This window comes from Monodelphis domestica, chromosome 3, assembly GCF_027887165.1.
Source record: "Monodelphis domestica isolate mMonDom1 chromosome 3, mMonDom1.pri, whole genome shotgun sequence".
NCBI classification, from domain to species: Eukaryota; Metazoa; Chordata; class Mammalia; order Didelphimorphia; family Didelphidae; genus Monodelphis; species Monodelphis domestica.
In genome coordinates this window covers 107,818,300-107,841,989 of record NC_077229.1, presented here as the reverse complement: position 1 = coordinate 107,841,989, position 23,690 = coordinate 107,818,300, and the positions used below count along the sequence as shown (strand labels likewise).

At 41.2% G+C, this 23,690-nt stretch overlaps 1 protein-coding gene across 7 annotated transcripts in view; it reads left to right on the top strand.

Moving 5' to 3' along the window:
* The window catches only part of ADGRB1 (adhesion G protein-coupled receptor B1), a 290,949-nt gene that overhangs the window by 89,003 nt on the left and 178,256 nt on the right, over window positions 1-23,690 (top strand). For all 7 annotated transcript variants that reach the window (XM_056820734.1, XM_056820738.1, XM_056820736.1 and 4 more), the window contains 2 exons: window positions 6,878-7,036; window positions 11,098-11,205. In XM_056820734.1, the coding sequence (XP_056676712.1) occupies window positions 6,878-7,036; window positions 11,098-11,205 (267 nt within the window). The remainder of the gene's footprint in view (window positions 1-6,877; window positions 7,037-11,097; window positions 11,206-23,690) is intronic.

Genomic DNA, 23,690 nt, shown 5'->3' with positions numbered 1-23,690 from the left:
TTTGTATGACATTGAACAAATCACTTCCATTCCCTGGACCTCAGTTTCTTCATCGATGTCATGAGAGGATTGGACCAGATGCCCTCCCCCAAGGTCCTTTCTGGGTCTAAATCTTAAGATCCTACTCACAGAGACTCCCTTTCTTTATGGTCTAGAAGCCTGTGCTAGAAATTCTGACTTTCCTCATGTGTTGATTTATTCGTCCACAGCACCCCCTGCTGGACAATTCCTAGAACCTTAGACCATCAGAACTGAAAAAAAAAAATTCTCCTCTAGCCATAGCAGTACAGAATATAGATTTATAACCAAATGGATTTTTCTTCTAGTCCTTCTGTGTGACCTTGGACAGACACTTCTCCCAGAGCCTTTAGCTGGACAGAAGCAAGAAGCAAGGAGAAGAATGGGCTAGCTGGGTTAGATGATGCCCTGGCCATCGGCACTTGGTCAGACTCCATCTAGAGCAGTGATGGCGAACCTTTTAGACACCGGGTGGCCAGACTGCACACACCCTCAGGCTACCTGGAAGTCTTAGCCCTTACCCCAGACAGGGGAGGGAGGAAGCACTCCCATTGGACTGCTGGGCAATGGGGTGGGTGGTGTGAGAAATGTTCTCAGCCACCATGGAGAGAGGAAAGGGAGCAGCCCCCTCCAGCACATACATGCCATGGGTTAGCCAACAGGGATCTAGAGTATTTCATTCATTTCTTTATCTTTTTTTAAACTTTTACCTTCCATCTTAGAATCAATATTGTGTATTGGTTCTAAGGCTGAAAAGAGGCAAGGGTTAGGCAATGGGGGTTAAGTGACTCTCTTAGGGTCACACAGCTAGGAAGTGTCAGAGGTCACATTTGAACCCAGAACCTCCCATCACTAGTCCTGGCTTTCCATCCACTGAGCCACTCAGGGGCACCCCTTCCCCACCAGATATTTATTATGTGACCCAAACTGAGGTCGCTTTGATAATACCATATACCTCAACACACCATGGTTCCTTTGGTCAATCCTTGAGCTTCCTGTTTTCACAAGGACCCTGAGAAAGTGAAGTGACCCAAGGAGGAGGGCAGCCACCCTGGGGTCAGACCTGGAGACTGTGGAATACACAGCTAAGCTTGGGTCTGGAAAGAAGAAAACTTAAGGGAGTTGAAGGGTGGGTTCATGCACATCATCCTCAATATTTGAAGGTCTGCTTTAGGAAGGATAGAGGGGTTAGAGCTGTCCTGAGGGACCCCCAGAGGTCAAAAAGCAGTCAATAAATATTTAATTAAGCACTTACTGTGGGCTAGGTAGGTGCTGGGGCTACCCAGAAACCCAAGAGATAGCCCCTGCCCTAGTGGAACTCACAATCTAATAGTGGAGACAGCACGGGAACAACTAGGCACAAAGGGGTGACATATAGGCTACGTAGGAATCAGTGGAGGGAAGGCATGAAGAAATTTAGAAGGAAAAAGAGGAAGCGGACTTGTTCATGAGGATCGCTTCCAGACATCCAAAGAGGAATGATGGTCCTCTATCTGGAGGCAGGGAGATCCTCATCACTAGAGGTCTTTAATTAGAGGCTGGAGACCCCATTTTAAGGTTTTAATGATATTCTTGTTCAGGAATGGGTTGGGCTAATTACCCAGCTGAGATTCCTTCTAATTGAGATTCTGGGGTTCTGCCCCCCCCCTTTTTTTTGCTCTGACATTCTGTTATTGGAAAAATGGAGGGAATATAGATGAAAGTACTTTGGAGTCATAAAAATCTAATTACATGTAAATTGTTATCATCATTACAATAAGGTCCTCCCGCCTGTCATTTTCCTCCTTCTAAATCTGCACCTAAGGAGGGAGAGGGAGAGAGAGAACTCAGCCTTTAGTGACCTGATCTAAACCTGTGTAAGGTAGACACTGGTGGTGGGAAATGAGAAGGCTGGAGATGGATGGGATGACCTTTGATCTCCTGGCACTGGAGGCAGAAGGAAGGAGCCCAGCCATCTCTGGTAATGGGCAGGGTTTCTGGAAAGTCAGCCTGAGGAAGTGCCCCCATATGCATCCCCAGACCCCATTCTTAAGGCACACACACCCAAAAACCGTACACAATTTACACACAATCTACGGATCATTGTTCACTCACACAGGCAGCATTTAGTCACTACTAAGCAGGACATTTATCGTATCACATATTTCGTATGTAATTTGTGACTCAGTTTACACCAGAGCATTTATCAGACTATACATTTATTAAATATAAAATGCCAGAGCTAGAAGGATTTTAAAACATAGGACATAGAATTTTAGAGAGATTATTTATTTGTTTATATTATTATTATTGATATCTATATATTATATGAGACATATAGTATATATTTATATTTTATATATAAACATTACATGTAAATACATAATCATTTAAAAAATATAATAATGTAATGATTGCACAGACACATGGACACACAGACACACAGACACATGGACACATGGACACACGGACACACAGACACACAGACACACAGACACCCACACACTGGCTCAGGAGGACATGTAGGCACAAGAAGAGAGACAAATGGAGACCAACTCTTAGAGAGACACACAGAGTAGCAGTACAAGTCACAGTCACGAACACGAGGAGACACTCACAGACAAACTTCCAGAAACACAGACAGGGACACGTGTGGGTTTAGGCACCGACCCAGAGAAGCTGCTGTACAACAGGAGCTTGAGCCGTGTCCGAGACAGGGCTGGGGGGTGTCAGAAGGGAATGGAGGCACGTAGGTTCCTGTATATGGTACGGGGTGAGAGTGGCCTTCTTGGCACACGGTCCGTGCCAGCTGGACAGGCCTTCGGGCACAACAGGACCTCACTTTGCTCCAGATGGAGATGCCAGACCCTGCTCTTCCCCCTTCTCGAATTCAGGAGCAGTCAGGGATGTCATGCTGGACAGTTTCAGGGGAGGGGGGTATAATATGGCCCCTCACACAGTTGGTCATCTTGTTTGTAGAGCTCACATACACGCATGGACACAAGGGTGTGCGTGCAGGGAGGTGCCCATCCTTCACTCAGGTATGGGAACTGACCAAGTGTTTCCACTTCTCACAGGATACTCACAACAACCTGAAGAGGAAGGGAGGGGATACACCCAGACACCTCCATGGATGGAGAGCCAGGCCTAGAGACAGGAGGTCCTGGGTTCTACTCTGGCCTCAGACACTTCCTAGCTGTGTGACCCTGGGCAAGTCACAGCCCTCATTGTCTATTCATCTGTCTTAGAACCCATATAGAATCCTCATTCTAAGGCAGAAGGCAAGGGTTTATATATATATATAAAAGAGGCAGGTATTATTCTGTCCATTTATGTAGAAGATGAAACCAAGGTCCAGGGATGGGATGGATAGGCACATCCCTTCGACTGAAAGATGCTTCTTTCCCAGTTGAGCTCCAGGACTCTCCTTGGGGGTCAGTGGGATATACAGGAAATATTACTAAATTTGGACTCGGAAGACCTGGGTTCTAGACCTGGCTCAGAAACCTTATAGTTGTGTTAATTTGGTCAGTTTATTGAACTACTGGTCTTTGTTTCCCCAATTAAATCTCTCCTGACCTTTGCTTCCCCAACTAAACCTCTCCTGGCCTTTGTTCCCCCAATTAAAACTTTCCTAACCTTTGTTTCCCCAACTAAATCTCTCCTGACCTTTGCTTCCCCAACTAAACCTCTCCTGGCCTTTGTTCCCCCAATTAAAACTTTCCTAACCTTTGTTTCCCCAACTAAACCTCTCCTGACCTTTGTTTCCCCAACTAAACCTCTCCTGGCCTTTGTTTCCCCAACTAAACCTCTCCTGGCCTTTGTTTCCCCAACTAAACCTCTCCTGGCCTTTGTTTCCCCAACTAAACCTCTCCTGGCATTTGTTTCCCCAACTAAACCTCTCCTGACCTTTGTTTCCCCAACTAAACCTCTCCTGGCCTTTGTTTCCCCAACTAAACCTCTCCTGACCTTTGTTTCCCCAACTAAACCTCTCCTGGCCTTTGTTTCCCCAACTAAACCTCTCCTGGCATTTGTTTCCCCAACTAAACCTCTCCTGACCTTTGTTTCCCCAACTAAACCTCTCCTGGCCTTTGTTTCCCCAACTAAACCTCTCCTGACCTTTGTTTCCCCAACTAAACCTCTCCTGACCTTTGTTTTCCCAATTAAACCTCTCCTGGCCTTTGTTTCCCCAACTAAACCTCTTCTGGCCTTTGTTTCCCCAACTAAACCTCTCCTGGTCTTTGTTTCCCCAACTAAACCTCTCCTGGCCTTTGTTTCCCCAACTAAACCTCTCCTGACCTTTGTTTCCCCTATTATAAAATGAATAGGTTGGCTGGTCTGTGAGGTCTCTCCAAGAGGTCAATTGGATCTATGATTCTAGATCTCTCCCATTCCCCATCAGATTCATCCCTCTTTCCTTTGTAGGCAATGGCACTACTTATACTGGTTTCTGGCCATTCCCTAAGTCTATCTCTTTCACCAGCTGAGGGTCTAGATCCTTCAGCCTTAAATCCTCAAACTTTACTGGGGCTTAAAGGGAGTCAAAGGACATCCATGGACTACCTTACAAAGCTCTGATGGTCAAGTGTCTTTAGGGAAATAAATAGTCTCACCTTTAACCTTCTCTGACCATAATCATACTGGGATCACCCAACACAGGTTGTCCCTTTCTCCTGGCCAAAAGATGTATGGGAACCACGATGGCTCTCTTCAACTATTTGAAGAACATTCTTTTTGGGTAGCGTGAAGCTGCTTCTTCTTGGCTCTAGAAGACAGAACTAAGATCTAGGGAGAGGGGGATGTGAGGTCAGAGGTCCACGAAAGGAAGAACTCTGACAATCAGAACTGTCCCCTAAAGGAATGCTTTAGTAGATAGTGAACTTGCTGTCATTAGATGTGTTCAAGCAGAACCTGGTTAAGAAGCCAGAGGAGAGGAGTCCTCACCCAAGGTCAGAGGTTGGACCTTTCACATTGATCTTTTAATTCTTTCCAATTCTACTTCGAAATGGTCCCCACACTTCTCTCCATCCTCTCCTCCTCATCCCAGTCCAACCCAACTTAAGGAGAGAAAGCAAATGAAATGATGGGTCTCAGAGGATAGGTACCGAGAAGCAAAGCTCTTTCCTCCTTTCTGCCAGGAAGACACTGTAGCCTTAGGAAGGAAAAAATAGCCAGCAATTTAGGAAGATCTGGAAGCTGAATGAATGAAATAATGAATGAAAAAAGTGTTTTCTTAAGGCTTACTCTGTGGCAGGCACCATGCTAAGCTCTGAAAACATGAAGATTCAAAAGCGATACATTGCCTGCTCTTTGGACAATTCTACAAGGGAGTAGTCACCAGGGAATGGAAATTTGGGATGGGGAATCCCAAGGACAGTGAGTTGATCCATTAGGAAGCTGATGGAAAACTGCACAGTAATTGATTACTCTGTGTGTATGTGCGTGTTTATTTTGGGGAGAGGGGAGAATGCACGTGGGGGGCATTTTAGATGGCAAGATAATTCCTGCTGGATGTCTGGAGGGGATGAGAAGGACCCTTTTCTGTGCCCTGGGGCCAGCTGAGTTTAAAGAACCACATACAGAAGGTGGGTTTGCCCTCAGATAGCCACCCATCAGAATAGTTCAATTCCAAAGGCAAGAGTTCCAAAGCTGACAGTATTAAGTACCCCTAGGAAAAAAAGAAGGTGGATCCTGGAGGTCTGCCAGGGAGAATACTGGATCTCTGGTTTGGGGAGACTTATGTACTGCTTGGAGAAACAAGACTAATACTCATTGACCAAACTGATAATAATAGAATGAGACACAGCCATGAGAAGTGGGTCAGCAGCAGACAGGTTGATCTCTGGGTAAAATCAGGGTTTGAGGTCCCTTTTGAACTCTAATGTTCTGTGTTCTAGCATCCTTTCTAGCTCAGCATTTAATGTTCTAACCTTCTAGCTCTGACATTCAGTGTCCTTGCTTCCTTTCTAACTCTTACCATTCAATGTTCTCTCTCTAAGGGCCTTCCAGTTGTGACATTCTGTGTTTCACGGTCCCTTCTAGCTATGCTATTCAGTGTTCTTTATTCTAGGCTGTCTTCCAGTCCTGACATCCTACTTTCAATGTTATAATTTCCCTTCGAGCCCTGACATTCCATATTTTATGTTCGGAGCTACCTCCCAGTTCTGACATTCTAAAATTTTATGTTTACATAAGGGCTTAAGATAACATTTCCCTAACTAATTTGGCAGTGGAATACTTTAGGGCTTGAAATATGTTTATGAAAATCATAAATGCTTGTCCATGGATACTTGGAAGCCTGAAACACCCCCAGGATAAAGTGTCTGTATGTGTGTGGGGAGGGAGTTTAGGAAAATTTGGATCCAAATAGAGGAAATTAAACCTATTTTCTCCCTGGAATATTGCCGTAGGTAATAAGTATTTTGGATACATATATAATTTTGTCTTTAATCTTTTTGAGGGGAAAATACTGCTAAGTACAAACATTTTTCTCAGGAAACTCCTATTCACGCTGCTCAGAACACCAGGGTGTCTTAGAACACAGTCTAATTTAGTCTAGGGAGCCCTGGCTTTTAAAGAGATGAGAGGTAGTGCTCATTATGGGGTTTGGGGTTCAATCCTGGAAGGCTTCCAGGAGGAGAGGGATTTTTTTTGAGCCAGGTATTAAAGGAGATGAGAGGCATAGGATTGGTGAGGTGGGAGTGGGTAGGGTAAAAGAATAATTTTTATTTGCCTTGGGAGGAGGGGTATGGTTTAATAGGCTGAGTACAGGTCGCCATTTCATCTGTCTTCTCCCTAATCCTTCCTTCTAATTCTGCCATTCTCTGGAGTCAGATCCTAAATGCCTTGACCTTCTGAATTTTTGTTTTCTGCTTCCCAGGTGGCTGGAACCTTTGGTCCCTGTGGGGAGACTGTACTCGGGACTGTGGAGGAGGGCTCCAGACCCGTAAGAGAACATGCCTAGCCCTCCCTGGCCATGGAGCAGCTTGTGAGGGTGTGCTTGAGGAGGGCCGCTTGTGCAATAGAAAGGCATGCAATAGTAAGTTATTCCCCATTCTCCTTGCTTCCTCTCTTTCAGCTATGGGCCTCAGTCTACCCTTCTTCCCCATATCCTCTTTGGGCTTCTGTTTCCTTTTTGGGTAATGGGGACTGTAAAGTCTTCAAGACCTCCTTTAGAAGTGTGCTTTGTAAACACAAAGCTGGACACTGAACAAAGGAGAACTGCTATCATGAAGAGTTTGAGGACCCACGATCCCTCATTTCCTTCCCAGGTGAAAGCAACATTGCGACCTGGAAATGCAGACACTTCCAGCTTTGGTCCAGAACCTTATTTTTAGGACAATTACTGACCAATAGGAAAAGGTCAGGCAATATAAGCTGGCATGTAGGAAGGCACAGCACCATCAGGTAGGAAATGAAAGGTTTGGAGAGGGTCTATAGAGGACCTGATTAAGGGATTGGTTGCCTTTGCCTAACTAGGAGCCACAACTGGTCACTGAAAGTAGATGTGAGTTTCAAGTGTTTCTTCTAGGTGGAATGTCAGGGCAGCATGGCAGGATATGAAGAAGCTGAAGAATATTGGGTCAGAAAATGTGGATTGTCAGATTTGGGTTGTGGGTTGCTAGGACAGGGCTATGGAATTTGTAAAGGAGGGATTGCAGAATCTTAGTTCTGGGTTGGATAATATTGGGTCTGGATTATGGAATATTGGGACAAGGCTATGGAATATGAAGAAGAGATAACAGAATGTTGGGTACTATTGAGTCTGGATTATGGAATGTTGGGACAGGACTAAGGAATGTAAAGGAGAGCTTACAGAATCTTAGTTCTGAGTTAGGGAATATTGGGTCTTGTAAAGGTTAAATTTAATGGTTGGATGTCATTTATTTACCAAAATGGAGGGGAAGCAATAAAGTAGAGAAATGTGAAAGAGGTTAGAGAAAATACCTATACTAGTCCTCAACGAGGAGACCCCATAGTGAGTAATCACATGGCCTCCTTCAAGATGGAAGCTGGTCTCTTGGGAAACTAGGAAGGGAGCGAGCCTTTTCACTCACCCAACCAAGTAGTCCAGGAGTCAGAGTCTAAGCTGAAGTCAGGATCCACACAGCAGTCTCCAATGAGGTTCCTTAAAGACGATCTCCAGGAGACACTTTCCACAAGACTCAATTTCACCAGACTCCCAGCCCAAGGATGTTTGTGGCTTTTATGATAGTTACCTATCCCTGTCCCTCTTCACATGGACCAATCACAGTTTCCAAAATTGTTATACCTCTCATCCTCTGAAGGTAGCAACTCTCCTCCTAGGATTCACACCTTCAGAACCACACATTTCTGAGTGTGTGAACTCTTAAAAGAATTTGCAAGCTTTTTGAGTTAGAAAAAATGGTGGAGCTCTCCCAGGATCTTGCTGGCTTTTCACCTAGCACTAGGTGTGAATTCACTAAGTGGTTTGTAAGCTCCTCCACCTAGTTCAAGCTTGTGTTGATTCAATCAAAAAGCAGACAAAAGAGAGTTAATCCTGTCTTCACAACCTAGTGAGATACTTAAGTTAGTGTTAACCAAAGCTTCACTGCAACTAGGCAAAGAGGACAAAGGATTCCCTTTTCACAAGTACAAACTCAGAATAGACAAAGAGAACCAAGAATTCCCTTTCACAGTCTAGATTATGGAATGTTGGGATAAGGCTATGGAATATGAAGGAGGGGCTACAGAATTTTGGTACTATTGAATGGGTTATGGAATGTTGGATTATGACTATGGAATATAAAGAAGGGACCACAGAATACCAGGCAATATTGGATCTGGGTTATGGAATGTTGGGCAGGCTACAGAATGGAGAAAAACAGAATGTTGGGCAATATTGGGTCTAGGTAATGGAATGTGAGAGAGGAATTATGGGATGTTGGGGAAAATGTAATAGATTGCTAAAGGAGGCTGAGTAAGAAAGAGATCAGGACACTTTAGCTCTAGGATACCAAATCTTGATCACACTATTCCATAGCCGTACCAAGCTAGTCCTGCCAAGAGTGGAATGACTCCATGTGAGAGGAGACACTACTATGACCTGAATGCCTAAATCTGAGTTTTCTCAACTAATTAAAAGATCATATGACCATAGATTTAGAACTTGAAGGGATTTACCTGAAAGGCTAAGTCAAATTCCTCATTTTGCAGATAAGGAAACAGACCTAGCACACGTTTTGGTGAGGCTCCTTGGGTTGTTTTTGTCTTTTATCCAGAAAATCAGTATCAAACCAATCTCCTTATATTTTGAAGAATGAGGTTTGGACTCTTTTCCACACCCCTTCCCAAGCCAGCTTCCTTTTCCAGTAATGATAAAGGGACAGTATCTTCTTTCATAATTAACTGTCAATTATTAATGAGTATTAAATACCTACTGGATTATCTGTGGGAGACAAATTTTATGTCCAACACGCCTAGATTGCAACCATCATCTATAATCACGTGTACTCAGTCCTATTTTAGAGGCATAAGGTCATAAAATGGCAGCATTCATTGACAACAGGCAAACAAAAGTAATCCATCTCATAGATGGCTTCTAGATTATTCATGGTGGCAAGTAACAGAGCTGGAAAGAACAGTGGAAATAATTTTTCTTTTCAACTTCTTCATTTTTATAGATGAGGAAATAGGACCCAGAGAAAGGATGTGACCCATTCAAGATTATACACATCAGTAATGGTACCAGGACTAGGAACACACCTCCCTTGCCACACACTGGGTCCAAACTGACAACCATATGTATAACCTGGGCCAAATCACTTCTCTCTGTCTCTCTCTGTCTCTGTCTCTGTCTCTGTCTCTGTCTCTGTGTCTCTCTCTGTGTCTCTCTCTGTCTCTCTCTCTCTCTGTCTCTCTCTCTGTCTCTGTCTCTGTCTGTCTGTCTGTCTGTCTGTCTGTCTGTCTGTCTCTCTCTCTCTAGTTCTCTCTCAGGCTTTTGCTAAATCAAGGGGTCATTAACCTGGAATCTATGAAATTATTTTAAAAACATTTGGATAGCCATTTCAGCTAAATGAAGCAGTGGATAGAGTGCTGGACCTAGATTCAGAAAGACTCATTTTCCTGAGTTCAAATCTGGTCTCAGACACTTACTATCTGTGTGACCCTGGGTAAGTCATTGAATCCTGTTGGCCTCTGTTTCCTCATCTTTAAAATGAGCTGGAGAAGGAAATGTCAGATCACTCAAGTATCTTTGCCAAGAAGTCCCCAAATGGGGTCAAGAAGATTGACTGAAAACAATTGGACGACAACAAAAATAACCATATTTCAATTGGTTTCCTTTGTAATCCTATGTATTTTATTTTATGCATTTAAAAGCATAATTCTGAGAAAGGATCCTCAAACTTCACTTGATTGCTAAAAGGCTCCATAGACTCAAAAAAAGTTTAAGAATCCATATTTCAGATGGTCTCTAAGGCTCTTTCCAGGTCTGGTATTCTAGGACTCTATTGAGTAACTTAGAAAGCAGTGGAACTCATGTCCTAATTCACAGTTCAGGGTTCATCCCACTATGCCAGATTGTATCTTCTGAGGCCTGATTTTATAGGGGGTATGCCTTGAACAAATCTAGTCCCAATGGGGCTGCCTCTCTCCCTGGCCCACAGTCTCAGCTTATGAGATTTCTCTAATAATCGACCTTAATGACTTCATGCATTTTTAAAATCCTTCCATAATGTTAAATCAAATTATAATGAGAGTGCCACTGTGTGAGCTTTTGTCTTTTCTTTTTTCAAATTTTATGAACCTTTCTGGTCATGAGGCCAGACTCAGCAGGTCTTATCAGAAAGAATTTGGGGAACCTGAGTAGGATATGAGGGGAAACAAGACCACTGACTTCAGGGAGCTTCTGGTCTAAAGGGGATACACTGCCTTTGGCCTTGGGAAGTCCCTGGTCTGAAGGGAAGAACCCAACCCCTGACTTCAGGGAGCCTTTGTTCTGAGGATGACACAATCTCTTCTTGCCTGGGTAGGGGATAATCAGAGAGGGGAGAGAGGCTGGAACTTGAGCTAGCAACAGACCCAGTATTTTGATCTCCCCCTTTTTCTCTAACCCTCTATATTTCTTCTTCCAAATAGCAAGTGGAAGATATAATTCTAGGAGTCAATCCTTGAGGTCCACGGACACCCGGAGGCGAGAGGAAGCTGATGACCTGCAGCAGTTTGGGTATCCATCCCCCCAAACAGGTAAGAAAGAAGACCAAAGTGGAGGGGACTTCTGCATGGGGTAAGGGGTGGAGCAAGGCTAGGAAATGGTTTGGGGGAAATTTTCTTAGTGTAAAGCTAAGTCTACAGAGGTTCCTCACTAGGAAGCTTCCCAGAAAGTGAAGCTGTGGAAATTGATAGAATGAATAAAACTATAATACAGCTAGTAGCATTGGTATAGTGACTGGAGTGGTGGCCTTGGAGTTAGGAAAACCTGGTTCAAACTCCACCTTGGATATATACTGTCTGGTTGACCAGGAGTAAGTTATTTAAGGGAAGGAGGAAAGGAAGATCTTTTATTATTAAGCATCTATTGTATGCCAGACACTGGCTAAGTTCTTTAAAAAAAAAAACGAACCTGTTATCTTCTGTCTTAGAATTAATTCTATGTACAGTGATCCCTCACCTATTGTGGGAGTTATGTTCCAAAGACCCCCACAATAGGTGAAAATCTGTGAAGTGGTGGCATTATATTTATTTTATTATTTATGTATATTTAAAGACCTTCTTACTCTCCTATAAATCTTTTTCATACTCTTCTTAACCTTTTCTACACACTTATAAACACTGAGCCAATCAGAGCCCAGGATACAGAACATAGTGCTGTGGTTGGTTGCCTTTCAGCCAATAGTACAATCTCATGTTGGCAAACTTACTCAGTCAGTAATGGCATACTGCATTTCCATTGTGTACAGTATGATAGTCATTCTCAAAATCTTGTGATATAATGAACACTCCATGATATAGAATTAGATTTTTTTTTAAACCAACATGATACAATGAAGCCACGGTGAGTGAACCATGATATAGTAAGAGGCAACTGTATTCGTTCCAAGGCAGAAGAACAGGAAGAACTAGGCAACAAAGCAATGGGTCAAGTGACTTGCCCAGGGTCACACAAATAGGAAATATTGAAGCCAGATTTGAACCCAGGAACAACCCTCTAACAGAGGTACAATTATTATCTCCAATTTGCAATTGTGATGGTAGAGCAGTTTCAAAGGAGGCAAAGGGTGCTAAGAATGATTGTCTTTTAGACCATTTATAAGTATTAATTTAGCTGTTGATGCCTTACATATGCTAGCCTTTCCCAATAACTACTAAGTTCATCTACAGCTAGAGGGTCGGGATCACACTGGCATTGGCATCCTTATTACTAATACTCTAGAAGGCATGAGGAAGTTGAAACCCAATAGAAAGAAGCTCACAGGTTCCCCTGGTTTCCTCATGTACCCAGAGATCTGGCATGCTCGGTCATCTCCATGTTTCATATTTGCCATGACCATTAGCATAAAAGAATTCCATGAAGACAATGGAAACTTTTGGACCAACCTCTCTTGCTGAGGATGAAGAATTATAAAAAATTGGGGAAGAACTAGACTAGATTCTACAAATCAATGAATATATTACTGTGGGTTCTTTTCAATTCAAAGTAATAATAATAACATTTTATTATATGTATTAACTATTATATATAACATTTATACTATAATAATATTTATAGAACCTTTTAAAGTTTTATATAAAGTGCAAAAAGACATAAAGCTATCTTTTTTGATCCTTGCAGCAACCCTGGAAGGCAGGTCTCCTATTTTCTCCATTTTATAAGTGAGGAAACTGAGGCAGACATAGGTTAACAATTAGCTGGTCATATAGCATTAAGGATCTGAAGCAGGCTGCAGAGTCAGGTCTGCCTGACTCCTGGACTCTATCCACTGTGCCACTTAATAGGGGTGCAAATTCTCTTGAAAAATGTCTTCTAGATAGAAAGTTAAAGAATCAGTCTCATAGACTTCTCACAAAATCCACACCATGGATATTTTCAAGAAGGGAGTCAGAAGCTGATGTAGGGGTCATTTCAGATTTATATATTCATGTATAGTCAAACACTTCAGCCATTAGAGGAAAAATCCAAATCAATATCCAGCTGCAAGAATAAATATATAAAGATGGCACCCATAATCACAGTAGTTCTAAACGGTCTGAGACAACTAGATGGTGCAGTGGATAAAATACTGGGCTTGGAATCAGAGAGATCTGAGTTTGAATCCTGACTCATTGATTTTGGACCAATTGATTCATTCCTATCTGCCTCAGTTTCCTTATGTGTAAAATGAGAGTAATACTAGCACTTAACTCACCAAGGTTGCGGATCAGATGGAAAAAAACTCTGCAAATCTTAAAATGATAGGAGTAGCTAGGTAATTCAGTGGATTGAGAGTCAGGCCTAGATATGAGATGGTCTTGGGTTCAAATCTGACCTCAGACATTGCCTAGCTGTGTGACCCTGGGGTGAGTCACTTAACTCCAAATGCCTAGCCCATACTGTTCTTATGCCTTGGAATCAATACCTAGTATTGATTCTAAGATAGAAGGTAAGGGTTTTTTTTTAAGTCTTAAGATGATAAATACATGTAAATTATTATTTTTATTATTATTTGACCTATTTGGACAAGTTGTTGACTCAGAGCAAAAGGAAAGATATAAAAGAAAGATGTCCATCCAATGGAGAGGAATTGTGAACTAAAAGATAGAGAGCCAGTCTCAAAGTCAGGGACTTAAGTCTTACCTCTGACATGGGCTGTGACTATGGTCAAGGGCCTTCTTCACATCTCAGTAAACAAAAGAGTTCAACAAGGCTCTAAAAGATATAGAATCAAAGACTGAGGACCCCTATTGGTAAATTGAATTTCCTCCTGAGGATTTCCTTTCACAGTTCCCTTGTGGGTCCAGATCAAAGAAATGGCCCTGATATTCACGGTGTCATAGAAACTGTAACTGATGTAGACACTGAGGCCAAAGGAGACCAGAACCTTCCTAAGTCAGCAATGACTTAATCTCCTTGCCAGGGTGAGAGGTATGGTGCTGTCTAGAGCACAAACTCATTTGTGAAGGAATTCAGAAAAAGATACTGGGATCTCAAAAGCAATTTCATCTCTCAAAACAGTGGTGGGACAAAATCTGAACTTCAATAAACTCTTTACAAGGTGTTAACACTGTATAGACAGCTTGATGTAAGTCCCAACAAAATACATTTATAAACTAAAGTAAAAAGAAAAATAAATAGAAAGGCTGCTAGATTTGGACCCAGAAGATGTCAATTCTAATCCTCCTACTATTGCTTGTCAACTGGTATGACTGTGGGGAAACGACTTTACTTCTTGACCTTAGCTACTTGGCTTCAATTTCTTTATCTCTAAACAAGAGATTTGGATACAATGATTTCTTTTTTTTTAATTATTATCATAAAGATGATATAACAAACTTCTGCATAAGTTTTCTGAAGTTATGTGATCCAAATTGTCTCTCTCCCTCCTCCTGGAGCTAGCAAGCAATTCAATCTGGGTTATACATGTATTATCATGGATGCAATAATTTCAAGGACCTATTCAGCTCTAAACTGATAATCCTAAGGTATAAAATTCAATTGATCTCCAAATAAATTTCTTTGTATTCTTAGCACCTTGGACAGTGTTCTACACGTAATAAACCATTAATAAATGTTTGTTGGCTTGACTTCTTGGTGCTGGGGATAAAAAGATAAAGATATACATATATATTCATATTTGTGTGGGTATCTCTTTCTCTCCCTCCTTCCCTCCATCCCTCCCTGCCCCCCTCTCTTCCTCTGTCTCCCTCTCTTCCTCTCTATGTCTCTACTTCTTTCTCTCCCTCTCCCTCCCTCTCTCTGTTCCTCTCCCTTTCTCTCCCTTTCTCTCCCTCCATCCTGGTCCTTTTTCTATCTCTGTCTGTCTCTCTCCCTCCCTTCATCTCTCTGTCTCTTTCTATTTCTCTTCCCCTCCTTCCCTTTCTCCATCTCTCTCCCTCTCCCTCCATATCCCTTTCTCCTTCCCTCCCTCCACCCCCCTTTCTCCTTCTGTCTCTGTCTTTCTGTCTCTTTGACTCTGTCTCTGTCTCTCTTAAATACTCTTACTGATCAGGAGCTGATATTCTTCTGGAGTAGTTCTGGGGGAGAACACAGTCTGTACACAAATAGGTCAGGTGAAAAGGGAAAATAGGTAGGGGAAGGAAATCCAAGAAGGTTTCTTAGGGGATGTAGCACCTTAGTTGTGTTTTGCAGGGAGAATCTAGCAAGTGGGACTAAGGAGGGATTGAATCCCAGACCTTAAGGAACTATGAATGGCTATTATAAATGCACGCCCCAGATCAGCCAGTGTTATCAAAGACTCATCGCTGATGAAAGTGAAACAATCACATTGGCACTCTAACACCTCAGCGTCCAATTCATAGGAGGAGATGGAAATAAAATGACATTTGACAACATGAATTCAGACAGAACAGTTGAATCTGACCAAGTACAAACAGAATGAATTTGTGCTGGCGGCAACCTGATTTTGAAGGCACTCAGGGTTCAATTTTCCAGATACATCACCCATACAGGAAGATGCTGAGAAAATAGAGAGAGAAAAAAAGAATCAAAATTTTATCATAGTAAAGAAGTGAATGAGGAGATCATGACAACTACCACTCATATGGATATGTTCTCATCTTTGTAGTCTTTATAAGACAACATTTTGTCCTTATAGTATTCAACAGAATAGTTAACACCAAAATAATTGCTGCTAACATTTATACAGCACTTTAAGATTTGCAAAGCACTATATATGTATATGTATATCAATATATGTAATCTGGTTTGCTTATCCCAACACCCTTGTAAATTAGGTGCTTTTATTATCCTATATGAACAAACAGACTGAAAAAGTTTTTAAGAGACTTGTAGAGATACATAGCTAGTGTCTGTGGTACAATTTGAACTCAGTTCTCCTGACTACCAAGTACAATTCTTTTTTCACTGTGCCCATTAGATGCCATATGTTAATATATATTTACATATATATGTATGTTTGTGTATATATATTTATATGTGTGTATATATGTATATGTATATGTGTGTATATATATATATATCCAGTTCAACAGGATTAAATGACTTGCCAGGGTCACACACCTAGTAAGTGTTTGAGACCCGGATAAGTTCTTCTCCAGGAGAACCACAACTACAACAAAATAGCACTGCTTAGCAATATATGTAGAAAAAGCCCAGAGGGTCAAGAATGTCTCATACTCATCACAGCCTCAAAACTTCCCTGCATCTTCCAGGACTCAACTCATTCTAGGGAAATCCTTTCTTGATCATTTTGGTTGAGCTACCTCTTAGGCAAACAGAAGTTAAATTACTTGTAGATACAGATAGTAAGTGTTGGAGGCCAGTTAAACTCGGGATGATGAGTCTTTCTGACTCTAGGTCCAGTGCTCTATCCATTATGCCACCTAGCTGCCTATCATCTGTCTGTCTATCTATCTATCTGTCTATGACTCTCTATTTGTCTCTCTGTCTATCTACATCTATCTAATCTGTCTATCTATATCTCTGTATATATATATATATATATATATATATCTGTCTGTTTCTCTATCAATCTATCTAATATCTTTCTCTTTGTCTATTTATCTAATCTCTATCTAATCTAACTCTCTCTAATATCTAATAACTCTCTTTGTCTGTCTGTCTATCTATCTAACTAATCTCTCTATCTAATCTGGCTCTATATATCTATCAATCTAATATCTCCATTTCTCTTTCTCTGTCTATCTACCTATCAATCGATCAATATAATCTCTGTCTATCTAATCTGTCTCTCTCTCTCCAGCCATCCAACCATCTATCTACCTATCCATGCACACACACATATGTATATATATATATGTGTGTGTGTGTGTGTGTATGCATATATATATATATATATATATATATATATATACTGTTAAATTTATGTTGTTAGACTGAATAGATTAATTGATTAATTGGTGGTTACCAGGGATTTAATTTCTAAATCCCAAAATGAATTACTCAAGTAAGTGGAATTATGGTAGTTTATTTTATAATAAAGGGAAGATATTAAGGAAGAGAGAAAAGGGTAGAGAGAGAGAGAAAACTCTGGTTTCCTCTGAGCCAGGTAGAAATTCTAAGGCACCAGTCAGGGGAATGGAGTTTCAAGATGATGGGCCTTTCTCAGAGGTTCACACCTCCAGAAAAGGCAAGGAAAGAAGTCAGCTTTTACTCTCAGCACAGTGACCATCTAAAAGGAAAGCAATCTGAGGTCTCCTGCAGGAGCTCCTCCAGGGGTCCAATTCCATAGCCAAGTGTCTTCACTCCAAGCCTGAGTGTCTGTCTTCCAGTCTCTCCTCAAGTGTCTATCTTCCCTCCAGCTCCAAGTGACTGTCTTCACTCCAATTATGAGTAATTCTCTTCCAGTCCAACTCTGAGTGACTGATGATGAATCTCTGTGTGTCTCTGTTTCCACTATTTAAAGACCTTTTTCTCTTGCATCACCTCCCCTAAATTTTATGTCTAACAATCACAGCAGAGGCTCCTCTCCAGGACTGCCCACTCTTTCACACATGGGTCACAGACCTCCCACTCAATGTATGAAATGGGTGTTCACACCTTTTGTGGTTAATTCACACCTTTTTGTGGTTAGTTCATACCTTTTTGTGGTTAAAATGGGTAGATCCACTTTAAATACTGGGTTTACAATTTTGGGGATTTAAATCTAAAAATATACAGGGGATTACAATTTAATCTTCACAATAAAGGAAGAGCTAAGTACCTTCATTGTTACAATCAGGGGAGAGCCAAATCCAATCTTCACAATACATGCATGCATGCATATACATGTACATACACGCATATATACACACAAACACTTTATATGTATAGAACAATAGTATGTGCACAGATTTTATATACATGTATATATACATACAAACACTTTATACATGTAGCAATTGACATATACATATACACATATTTCTAGATACTATTTACATATGTGTATATGTATACACAAACACTTTATATATGTAACATGTATGGTATATCTACACAGTATGTGTATACCCAGATTTATATATGATATACATATAGGCATGTGTGTACATAGGTACACATATAAGCACTTTACATATAGCATGTATAGTATATCTGCATAAATATCTATTTAATACTTACATAAATACACACAATATGGTCCATGATGTGGAACACGAGAGTCAAGCAGCATTTATTAAGAGCCAGTACGTGCCAGATGCTGTACTAAGCAGATACCAAGGCAAAGATAGCGCCTCCTCTCAAGGAGTTTACAATATGGTGTCAGTCAAACATGATACAGATGCACATAGTATACAGTATATATATGTACATACATACTTACACATATATACATACACACACTATATATACACATGAAGGAAAGTGAGTATTTTTACAGGGATTGTCTGTCAGGCCACACTAGATTCCAGTAGAAAGGCACGGTGATCTAATGGAGATGTTCAAGCCCACCTCTAACACACTGGCTTTGGGACCCTGGGCAGATGCCTTCTTTACCTCTCCATAGCTCAGGGAACTTGCCTAGTCTTTAAGGTTCAAAATCATTTGAAGATCTCAGTTGGTAGATAAGAGTTCTAAATTAATCTGAAAATGCCAAGAAAGACAAGATATTCCACTTATTATTTATTGACTAAAAAACCAAAATGGCCCAGAGGAAAGCACAAGCTTTAAAGCCTGTCCTCCAATGTTGCCCCTTCCAGGCCCCCAGCAAGGTGTTCTCCATAATGCAAGTTAAGATTCTATAAAGTTCCTGGTAAGATAAGGATACAGAGAATGTGGTTCAACCATTCTCTGATCATCAGGACCCAGTGAAACTTCGAGGAGGGATAGAAAACTCCATAAGGGTGTTCTACTCTGTCATGGAAAATATCCCACAAAGATTCCAAGTTGGCCAAGAGAGAGGCCAGAACTTATTTCTTTTTGGTGATGGCAGTGTGTTTCATGAATCATATTACGGGCCCTCCTCCAGGATAACCACAATAAATAGCACTGCTTAGCAATGTACATAGAAAAAGCCCCAGTGGGTCAAGAATGTCTTACACTCATTTCAGCCTCAAAACCTCCTTGGCATACTCCAGGGCTCAGTTCTTATGACACTTTCTAGGGAAATCCTTTCTTGATCATTCTGGTTTGTCAATACTTTGGACCTCTTTAAATGTTTACTTGTCACTTGTTTGCTTATCTTTCATTTATTCACTCATCTTTTTACATGTTGTAACCCCTCAGTAGGATGTGTTATCATTAAAATTATTTCAAGAGACTGATTTTGCAGAAGAACATCCAATTATTGATTAGATTACCATTTTTACCAATAAAGTGATAGGTCAATGGCTCTCTTGATGAAGAAAGCTACCAATGTCCCTTAGGCAGATCTCTAAAAAGAGTTTTAGGAGCTATGAATATCCCAAAGCATCTCTAATTGATAAATATCTAATTAGGAGGTGGTCCATCAAACTATCCACCCCTCCCCAAACTATAGGTGATGAATCTCATGTAGGCAGGAAGAGAGTTCTTATCTCTCCTTTCTATTAAGCAAATTCTGTTAAAAAGGAAAACATTCATTGGAATTCCTAAGGACAAAGAAATGCAAAAAGCATTAAACTGGATGGAATTCTCTGACCCAGAAACCAGACTCAGGAATACACAGAAATTCTCACTGATGCTTATATACAGATTAATGTAGTATATAAAAAATAAATTCTCATAGATGCAAGTTACTTGAAGGAAGGCACTTTTTTGGGGTTCTATTGTTGCATCTCCAGTGCCAAGCACAATGACTTACAGTACACTTTAGGCAGTTAAGTGTTTTCTGGACTGGATTGCCTTGGATTACCCATATCCACAATAGTGTGTAGTTGGATAGTCCACCATTGAGTTATTCCATCAGCATCATAGCTTCTCAGAGTTGGAAGAGATATGAAAAGTCTTCTATTTTTTTCAATCCTTAGCTTCTGTCTTAAAAGCCTCTACTAAGGCTTCTTCTCAGGCAGAAAATATTCTCTGTGGCCCTATCTACATAGGAACCTTGTAGATTATGCATGGAGAACACCTTGTTAGGAGCCGGGAAGGGGAGACATTGGAGGACGACCTTTAAAACTGTTTTCCTCTGAGTCATTCTGGTTTTTTAATCCAAGTGGTAAGTGCTAGGCAATTGGGGTTAAGTGACTTGCCCAGTGACACAGCTAGGAGATGTCTAAGCCACATTTGAACCCAAGACCTCTCATCTCCAAGCCTGGCTCTCTATCCACTGAGCCACTTACCTATCCCTAGAGGCTTTTTGTTACAACTGGTATATCGTGAACAGATACTGCAGATGGAAAATGAACTGGCCCAAACTTGAAAAGGAAAAAAGACAATTGCATGCATACAGCTTTCACTGATCCTGAAATATTCCTGTGCTGAAACCCATCTTCTCAACATGATTATTTTCCTGGTGAGACTATATGGCTGTGAATCATGGAACACCATTATCTCCTAAGAAGCAAATTACCTGTGACCCAAAGGGCAAGAAGGAGAGGCATGGTGGGCGTATGTAGACAGCAGCAGGTTACAATTGCTGACATGTGCAGGAAGTGATGTTGAAGACATTCAGTAAGAAAATGTGCAAGCAGAAAGGAAAGAGGATCAGCAGTGACGAGAAAATGGATTTTATTCTGTGCATGTAAAGGCATTACCTAGATTGATGAGAGATCTCTCAAAGTATTGAAGTGAAGCCAAAAAGATAGAGCTAAATGGTAGTTTCTTCTGAGATTAAAAAGAAGGAAAGAAAAAAAATTGGGGAGGACCCAGCTGAGTTCAACATTAGAATTCAAGAACTATAGAGTAAGAGAATCATAGTCAGAGTCTTGTAGGATCTGAGAATATTGCAGCTGGAATGGTCCTGAGTGGTCATCTAGCCTGATCACCCATCCTTTAGAGTCTATTTTTTTAACCCTTACATTCCATCTTAAAATCAGAACTCTATATTGATTTCAAGGCAGAAGAGCAGTAAGTTCTAAGCAAATGGTGTTAGATGATTTGCCCATGGACACGCAGTTAGGAAGTATCTGAAGTCAGATTTGAATCTAGGACTTATTGCCTCTAGTCCTGGCTCTCAATCCACTGAGCCACCTAGCTGCCCCCTCCCCTATCCTTTAAATGTTGAGCTCCTTGAGGGCTGGATTTTTTTTTTTATCCTTACCTTCCATCTTGGAATCATTGCTAAGTATTGGTTCCAAGACAGAAGAGTGGCAAGGACTAGGAAATAGGGGTCAAGTGCCTTGGAAGGCAGGGCCTTTTTGCCTCCTTTTGTATGCCCAGCACTTAGCACAGTGACTGATATGTAGTAGGTGCTCCATGCATGTTTATTGATTGATTGAATCCTTTGTAGCTTCCCTTTTAAGGGTTTTCTAGTTTCTGTACTTTCAGTGATGTGTAACCAATCCATCAAGCCAAGCCAGCAAGTATTTATTAAGTGCTATTATTTTTCAGCCACTGTGCTAAGGAGGTACAAAGGCAGAAACAGTCCCTGCTCTCAAGGTGTTCACAATATGATGCCAGCCAATTGGTCAGTCGTTCCATATTCATTAGGTCTCTACTATGTGCTAAAAACTAGGGATACAGAAAGACAGTCCCTGCCCTCAAGGAGCTCACAACCAACATCTACAAACAAGCTAGATCCAGGATAAATAGGAAATAATCAAGAGACTGAAGGCACAAGCATTAAGAAGGCTTAGGAAAGGCTTCTTGTAGAAGATGGGCTTTGAGTTGAGACCTAAAAGAAGTCAGGAGGCTGAAGCTGGAAGAGGGAGCATGGCAGGCATGGGAGGCAACCAGAGAACATACCCAGAGCCAAGAGATGAAATGTTTTGTTCATGGAACAGCCACGAGGTCAGTGGATCGAAGGGTCTGTGATATAGAGGAAAGTATAAAAAGACTTGAAAGATAGAAGGGGGCCAGGTTATGGAGAGCTTTGAATGCCAAACAAAGTATTTTGTATTTGATCCTAGAGGCAATAGGAAGTCATTGGGTTTTATTGAATGTGGGTGAAGGTGACACATTCAGACCCATGTTTTAGGAAAACCACTGGCAACTAAATGGAGGATGGATTGGATGGGAGTGGGGAGAACAGTAGACTTGGATTCAGGAGACCCTGGTCCAGGTCACCTACCTAGCAAGTGGCAAGAGTGGGAGCAAGATCAGAGTCTCCTGAATCCATGTCTGATGTTCTTCCCACTTCCATAGCCCACCCCCACTTCCTTGATACTTTCAAACTTGAATGTTTCCCTTGATTATTTTTAACTATGTGCTTTCCTGTCCCTTTTGAAAGGAAAGGCCAAGTTTCCTGATAAGAGCTGTCTTTTGTAATGATCTCCTTTCCCCCATCCCAGTCCTGTATGGTGCTCTCTGTTTCATAGAGCCAGCAGTAGAATGAGAGGGTGGATAGTAGTATCCCCTTAATCCCTGTCTTAGAAAGAGAATTCCATCTGTGTGAAAGGGAGGATGATGGGAGCTCAGGAGAGCATGAGGGTCCACAGAAGACTGGACCATATACTCAGAGCTGAAAGGACTTTCAGAGGCCATCTAGTCCAACCTATATCTGACCAAGAGTTCTGTCTACAAATAAAGCAGGGAAGGAAAGAGAATGATTCCAAGGGAGGTCACTTAAGACCTAGAAATATCCAAGGGACTGGTTGCCAGTAGGAGACCCTTCTCCCATTCTGCAAATCAAAGAATTGTTGAGTATCTCAGGGGTCATCTGATTCAGATCATCTCTGAACAGGAATCTCCTTAAAAACGTATCCAAGTGGTCACTGTGGGAGGGATGATGGGAAAAGACTGAAACAGAAGAGAAATGGAATTCTAGTGACAATGAAAAGCCTCCAGGAACCGGAAAGCTAGCAAGGTAGACACTGTTTGAGAACTTGATAAAAGCCTAATTTCTAGGAAAATCAGATCATTTTGAATTTTTCCTCTATATATCTTTACAACTTCTGAATTTAAAAGCCAGCACAGGGGGCAGCTATTTGTTCAGTGAATAGAGAGCCTGGTCTCTATTGAGATGGGAAGTCCTGGATTGAAGTCTGACTTCAGACATGTACTAGCTGTGTGATCCTGGGCAAGTCACTTATGCCCAACTGCTTAGCTCTTACTGCTCTTCTGCCTTGGAACTAGTATACATTATTGATTCTAAGATAGAAAGTAAGGTTTTAAAAAGAAAAAATGCATTAATAATAAGCTGATTCAGGTCCAGAGACAGAAGGATGACCCAAAGCAACTTAATAAGGGGGTAGATGGAAGGAATGGGCAATTTTTAGACTGGAGAAGAAAAGATTTAATGAGAATATGATACTTGTCCCCAAGTATTTGAAAGGTAGTCATGTGGAAGACGATTTTGACTTACTCTGCTTGATCCCAGAAGGCGGGGGCAACAATAATGGGAGGAACTTGGAGGGATGCAGATTTCATCTCAGTATGAGGAAGGATTTGAATGAATAAATGAAAGAAAAAATTAAATTATTAAGTCTTTACTCTGTGCAAAACATTATGCTAAAGAATAATAGCTAACATTTAT